Below are 7,236 nucleotides of genomic sequence, written 5' to 3'. Positions count from 1 at the left end.
CCGCGCTCCCGCTCGCTCCCCCAGCGTCGCACACCATCCCCGCCCACCCACTCTTTAGCCATTTCCTTTTGGATTTCCGCAGCAGCAACCCAGTTGTCCCCCCCCCCCTCCCCCTTCCTCCCCCCCTCCCCGCTAGATCTCTTTCTAGCATGATTGCTCCCCCAATATTACTTCCGTAAGTCAGCTGACTTCAACTGACCCCGGCTACTCCTGCTCACTCCTCGACCACCCCGTGTGGGGAACTCCCATCCGCCTTGCGCCTGTCTTCCCGCCTTATTCTTTCTGGCGCGGGAACATCCCTTTACCTGACCCGCCTCTTATGGCGCAGCTCCCTTTCCCCTCCCCATCCCCTTCCCCATTCTCCAAATATGTCCCGTCTTTCCCCCCTCACCGGCGCCCACATTTCCCCAATGTCTCCCCCCTTCCCAATTTACTTCTCAATTAACTTCAACCATAACATTAACAATAACATTTCCTGCAGCATCAGTCCCTCAGTTCCGATCCAATTTCTCTTCTTTGATGAAGGTCCATGCTTCATCCGCCGTCTCGAAATAATGGTGTCTCTCCTGATACGTGACCCATAGTCTTGCCGGCTGCAGCATCCCACACTTCACCTTCCTTTTATGCAACACCTCTTTGGCTCGGTTGAAGCTCGCCCTCCTTCTCGCCACCTCCGCACTCCAATCCTGGTATACCCGTACCACTGCATTCTCCCATCTGCTACTCCGCACCTTTTTAGCCCATCTCAGGACCTCTTCTCTATCCTTAAAGCGGTAAAATCGCACGATTATCGCCCTGGGTGGTTCTCCCGCTTTTGGTCTTCTCGCCGGAATCCGATTTGCCCACTCCGCCTCCAAGGGGCCCGTAGGGGCCTCAGCACCCATCAGTGAGCTCAGCATCGTACTTGCGTACGCTCCACAGTCCACTCCTTCCACACCCTCAGGGAGACCCAGTATCCGAAGGCTCTTCCTTCGCGCTCCATTTTCTAGGGCTTCGATCCTTTCAGTACACTTTTTATGAAGTGCCTCGTGCGGCTGTGTCTTAACCGCCAGGCCCAGGATCTCGTCCTCAATATCTGTCACCTTCTGCTCCACCACGCGGAGCTCTGTCTCCTGGGTCTTTAATGTCTCCTTGAGCCCCTCAATTGCCTGTAGCAACGGGGTCAGCACCTCCCTCTTCAGCAGCTCCACGCACCGTCTCACAATTTCATCCTGCTCAGGCCCCCATGTCGCCTGCGCTTTCTCCGCCGCCATCTTGTACTTCTCTCTTTCTGACCCTTTGGTCGACGATTCCTCTCGCTGCAGCCGCCGCCGCCGTTTTTTTCCTCCTTCGTTTGGGGGGGACTCCCTTCTCACACACCCCACACCGGGTTGCGTCGTCGAAAAATTCCCCGTTGGGGCTCTTAAAAGAGCCCGAAGGTCCGTCGGAGCTGGAGCCGCCGAAGCGTGCGGCTAGCTAGGCATCACCGCAACCGGAAGTCCCTTCAGTGGCCTTGATGAGGTCTTTTCACAGTTGTTCCCTCTGCTGCTAGAATTCACCTTTGATACAGGCCCTCAGGTCAGCTTGCAGCTTTAAGCTTGCCCTTCCCCCGCCTGCATGCTGGAAGAGGCCCTGTTTATCCTGCAGTTGCAGCCAAATCTTTTACTGTTTCTGCCGTGTCTGGCAACCCAGAGACATACCCTTCCTGGGGGACACTGTCGGGGGAATATTGCAGCCTTCTTCCCACACCGGGAAATGTCAAACAAAGTCCGTTCCAAGCAGGAGCTGCCGAATATGCGACCTAGCTCTGCATAGCCGCACCCGGAAGCCAAGCTGTGCCTACTCCACGCCCGGGTGAGCCATAGAATCTCCGCCATGATTGAGAAAGCGACCACTTACGATGACGCAATTGAGATCCTGCAAACGTGTTTAATCAAACCCATAAACGAGGTACATGCACGGCACCTGCTCTCCATCTACTGGCAGCGGTCAGGGGAAACACTAGACGAGTACGTGGAAAAGCTTACCGTGCTCGCCAGGAACTGTAATCATCAGGACGTGATGGCGGAAGTCCACATGAACCTGCACATCCGAGACGCGTTCGTGTCCGGCATCCGTTCCACCTATATCAGTCAGCGACTCCTCTAAAATGGAGCAAAAGACCTTCAGGACACGGTAACGCTCGCCACCTCACTGGAAGTGGCCCACCACAACCTAGGCATGTACCCCGCGGACCCTGTGAGCCCCCCTCGGACTTTCCCAGACTCAGCCACGCTACGGGCCTGCGCCGTGCGCGACCCACCCAGACCGGGGGCACACCGTGCTATTTCTGTGGGCAGGGCCAGCACCCACGTACATGCTGCCCAGCCCGCTCCGCCATCTGCAGCGACTGCGGGAAGAAGGGGCATTTCGCGAGGGTCTGCTTGGCCAGGCCCAAGGCCCAGAAACAAAAAGATCACCAGGCCCGAAAATGAAGCTCACAGGCCCGTAGGCCCCGCAACGGGCTGCGCACCGGCCAGACATGCCCCTTTCTGACGTGTCATCGGCCTCGTGCGAATCATGGGGGCGGCCAGCTTGGCGGTGGCCATCTTCTAGACCTGACACGTGCAACCGACGGCGGAGGCCATTTTGTGAATCCAACTCGGCTGAGGATTCTGACTACCCGCAACTGGGAGCAATCACCCTCGACCAATCATGGCCAAAGCACCTGCAGAATTCCATGATGCAGGTCCAGATCAACGGGCGCGACATTCCCTGCCTCTTCGACTCCGGGAGCAAGGAGAGCTTTATCCACCCAGAAACGGTAAGGCGCTGCTCCTTGCTCACCTCCCGCCTCCCAAACCATAGCCGTCGCCTCCGAGTCCCACTCGGTCCAAATCAAGGGGTATTGTATTGCGGATCTCGCGATCCAGGGCACCGAATACGTTCGCTTCAAGCTCGATATCCTCCCTCACCTCTGCGCCCCTCTGCTGCTCGGTCTGGATTTCCAATGCAGCCACCGAAGCCTGACCCTGATGTTCGGCGGACCCTTGCCCCCCCCCCCTCACGGTATGCATCCTTGCAAAACTGAAAGTTGCACCCCCCTCACTATTCGCAAACCTCACCCCTGACTGTAAGCCCATCGCCACCAGGAGCCGGCGATACAGTGCCCAAGATATGACTTATCAAGTCAGAGGTCCAGCGTTTACTGGCAGAGGGTGTCATTGAGGCTAGAAACAGCCCCTGGAGAGCACAAGTGGTGTAGTACGGTCTGGGGAAAAGAAACGGATGGTCGTGGACTACAGCCAGACCATTAACCGCTTCACGCAGCACGATGCGTACCCCCTTCCCCGCATAGCAGAGATGGTCAATCAGATCGCTCAATATCGTGTGTTCTCCACTGTTGACCTCAAATCCAACTACCACCAGCTCCCTATCTGACCGAAAGACCGCCCCTATACTGCTTTCGAAGCTGCCGGCTCTTTCACTTCCTCAGGGTCTCTTTCGGCGTCACAAATGGGGTCTCCGTCTTCCAGAGGGCGATGGACCAAATGGTGGACCAGTACGGCCTGCGGGCTACTTACCCGCACTTGGACAATGTCACCATCTGCAGCCATGATCAGCAGGACCACAACGCGAACCTTGAAAAGTTCCTCCACACCGCCCGGGCCCTCAACCTGCCCTACAACGAGGAAAAATGCGTTTTCCATACAACCCGACTAGCCATCCTCGGCTACGTCATGGAAAACGGGGTCCTTGGTCCCGTCCCTGACCGCATGCGCCCCCTTAAGGAACTTCCCCTTCCCCGTAGCTTCAAGGCCCTCAAACGGTGCTTGGGGCTTTTCTCCTATTACGCTCAGTGGGTCCCCAGATATGCGGACAAAGCCCGCCCACTCATAAGGACCACGACATTTCCCCTGACGGCTGAGGCCCGGTCGCCCTTCAGTTTCATCAAGGCCGACAACATCAAGGCCGCTATGCACGCGGTGGATGAAAACATTCCTTTCCAGGGAGAGAGTGATGCGTCAGACATCGCCCTGGCTGCTACCCATTACCAGGCAGGCAGGCCAGTAGTATTCTTCTCCTGGACACTCACCGCCTCCGAGATTCGGCACTCTGCAGTCGAAAAGGAGGCACAAGCCATTATGGAGGCTGTGCGGCACTGGAGGCACTACCTAGCCAGTAGGAGGTTCACCCTTGTTACCGATCTACAGTCGGTAGCCTTCATGTTTGATAACGCACAACGGGACAAAATTAAAAATGATAAAATCTTGAGGTGGAGGATCGAACTCTCCACCTGCACGTACGATATCAAGTATCATCCTGGGGAGCTCAACTAGCCCCCAGATGCCCTGTCCGCGGCACATGCGCCAACGCGTAGGAGGATCCCCTGCGGGCTATCCATGATGACCTCTGTCACCCGGGGGTTACCCGGCTCGCCCACTTTATCAAGTCCCGCAACCTACCTTACTCCACCAAGGAGGGCAAGGCCATGACCAGGGCTTGCCAGATCTATGCGGAGTGCAAACCGCACTTCTACCGGCTGGACAAGGCTTGCCTTGTAAAGGCCTTGGGCCCTTTGAGCGACTAAGCGTGGACTTCAAAGGCCCCCTCCCGTCCACCAACCACAATATCTACTTCTGAACTGTCATCGACGAGTTCTCCCGCATCCCATTCGCCGTTCCCTGCCCCAACATGACCTCGGCCACCGTGATAAAGGCACTTCACAGCACCTTCATCCTGAATGGTTTTCCCGCTTACATCCACAGCGACCGGGGTACATCGTTCATGAGCGATGAGCTGCGTCAGTATCTGCTCAGCAAGGGCATCGCCTCGAGCAGAATGACCAGTTATAACCCGCGGGGAGACGGACAGGTGGAGAGTGAGAACGCGACAGTTTGGAAGGCTGTCCTTCTGGCCCTACAGTCGAGAAGTCTCCCAACCACCCGCTGGCAGGAGGTCCTACCCAATGACCTCCACTCCATTAGGTCGCTCCTCTGCACGGCCACGAATGAGAACCACTTGTTTGTCTTCCCCAGGAAGTCCACCTCCGGGGTCTCGCTTCCACCGTGGCTGACGACTCCAGGACCTGTTCTTCTCCGGAGGCACGCGAGGAGCCATAAAACGGATCCCCTGGTTGAGCGGGTTTGATTGCTACATGCGAACCCCCGATACGCCTACGTCGAGTACCCCGACGGCAGGCAAGACGCGGTTTCCCTCTGGGATCTGGCACTGGTTCCCCTACTACTGAGGCCCCCCCTCCCGCGGGACCTGGCACCCGCTGGTTCCCCCACTGATGCCCCCCCCCCCCCCCCCGGGAATCCCACCCCGTCAGTAGACACCGACCGCCCCCCCCCCCCCCCCCCACTCCCCCGCCAGCGCCGGCACCGCTACCCCCAGCCCCAGCTATTCACCCAGCTATTCCCCTTCCCCCCAGCCCCTACCCCGACCCGGACCAAAGCTCCGACCACCGGGCTCCCGGATGTACTCTCACCAAAGACGTCCGTGTCCGCCGCACCACCGCCTGAACTGGTCGACCAGGACGATCCGGCCGCCGAAAAGGCTAGACATGTGATTCCACTTCACCCCCGACGGAGATTGCGTTTTTTTTAAAACAGGGGGTTAATGTGTTGAATGGTTACTGTACCCTTAACACCATATAGGTGGAGGCGAGGGAGAGACACAGAGAGAGAAGATGTCCGGCCAGGAAGGAGGCAAGAAGAAACCATTGAAACAGCCCAAAAAATCAAGCAAGGACGTGGATGAGGACGATCTTGCTTTCAAACAGAAAAAGAAGGAAGAGCAGAAAAAGCTTGACGAGATGAAAGCAAAAGCTGCAGGCAAAGGGCCACTTAGTACTGGGGGCATCAAAAAGTCAGGCAAGAAATAACGAGCACGGGAATGTCCAAGATGAATTAAGTCGACGCTGCATCACTTGTCTATCTTCAGAGGGCAGAGGACTACATTTGCAACCTGCTTTTTGTTATTTTCTGTTTCAGCTTTTGACCTTTCCCTGTAAATTGTATATTTGTTGAAAACACCAATAAAGTTTTCTCCTGTTTAAAAAAAAAACACCATGTAGGTGATGCCCCTTTAAGACCGGGTTTGGAACCCTGGGGGACTCTGCCTCTGGCTCCGCCCACCAGGGAGCCGTATATAAGGTGACGCCCCATAAGTGGCACTCAGTAAGCACACGTCTCGGTCAGTGACTAGTTCTGTTTATTAAAGCCTTCATTTACCATTCTACACTCTCGTGTCGTTATTGAGGGTACTACAATGTGTGCAGTGGTGGTTCCGTCTAAAAGACATAATGCTCATTCTGGCAACAAGATTAACTGCAGGTACAACATGTTAAATCACGTTATATGGCACAAGACAACCCTTGAGGTTCTGCTCAGATAGTAACAAAACTGCAACGTCCAAGAGTGTTGAAAGCTCAGCGTGGTGAATGCACAGAAATGCTTTGAAGTCAGTGCACAGACACTACTCTGGTAAAGAGCAGATGGAAACCTTGTGGTGAGTAGGACAGCGCATTGAGAGGAGCAGCTCCGGTTTAGCTCAGTCAACAAAGGTGAGTGACCAGGGTGTGGGCTGGATCAATAGCAAGCGAGGGAGAGGCCAACAAAACAGAAAACAAAACCATCATAAAAATCGGACGATAGAATACTATAGGACTATAAATATCCTGGCCGCGAGGTTTGCCAGTGTCACACGGGAGGGTTTAAACGAGTATGGCAGGGGGGTGGGCATGGGAGCAATAGGTCAGAAGGTGAGAGCATTGAGGGAGAACTAGGGAATAGGGACAGTGGGGCTCTGAGGCAGAGAAGACAGGGAGAAGTTGCTGAACACAGCGGGTCTGGTGGCCTGAAGTGCATATGTTTTAATGCAAGAAGTATTACGGGTAAGGCAGATGAACTTAAGAGCTTGGATTAGTACTTGGAACTATGATGTTGTGGCCATTACAGAGACCTGGTTGAGGGAAGGGCAGGATTGGCAGCTAAACGTTCCAGGATTTAGATGTTTCAGGCGGGATAGAGGGGGATGTAAAAGGGGAGGCGGAGTTGCGCTACTGGTTCGGAAGAATATCACAGCTGTACTGCGGGAGGACACCTCAGAGGGCAGTGAGGCTATATGGGTAGAGATCAGGAATAAGAAGGGTGCAGTCACAATGTTGGGGGTTTACTACAGGCCTCCCAACAGCCAGCGGGAGATAGAGGAGCAGATAGGTAGACAGATTTTGGAAAAGAGTAAAAACAACAGGGTTGTGGTGATGGGAGA

The 7,236-nt window shown here is 55.3% G+C and overlaps 1 protein-coding gene across 1 annotated transcript; it reads left to right on the top strand.

Annotated features, from left to right (window-relative positions):
* Window positions 1–5,626: 5,626 nt before the first annotated feature.
* On the top strand, window positions 5,627–6,001 carry LOC140393533 (translation machinery-associated protein 7-like). Its single transcript, XM_072479832.1, has one exon. It carries the CDS (start codon window positions 5,654–5,656, stop codon window positions 5,846–5,848), a length of 195 nt encoding a protein of 64 aa, XP_072335933.1. The 5' UTR covers window positions 5,627–5,653; the 3' UTR covers window positions 5,849–6,001.
* The last annotated feature ends 1,235 nt before the right edge of the window (window positions 6,002–7,236 follow it).

The sequence above is a fragment of the Scyliorhinus torazame genome, chromosome 17, assembly GCF_047496885.1.
Source record: "Scyliorhinus torazame isolate Kashiwa2021f chromosome 17, sScyTor2.1, whole genome shotgun sequence".
Taxonomy (NCBI): domain Eukaryota; kingdom Metazoa; phylum Chordata; class Chondrichthyes; order Carcharhiniformes; family Scyliorhinidae; genus Scyliorhinus; species Scyliorhinus torazame.
Note: the sequence above shows the minus strand (reverse complement) of the source record. Positions and strands in the feature narration are given on the sequence as shown.

Coding starts and splice junctions, on each gene's coding strand:
- LOC140393533 (XM_072479832.1), top strand. CDS start 5,654: ATGTCCGGCCAGGAAGGAGGCAAGAAGAAACCATTGAAACAGCCCAAA.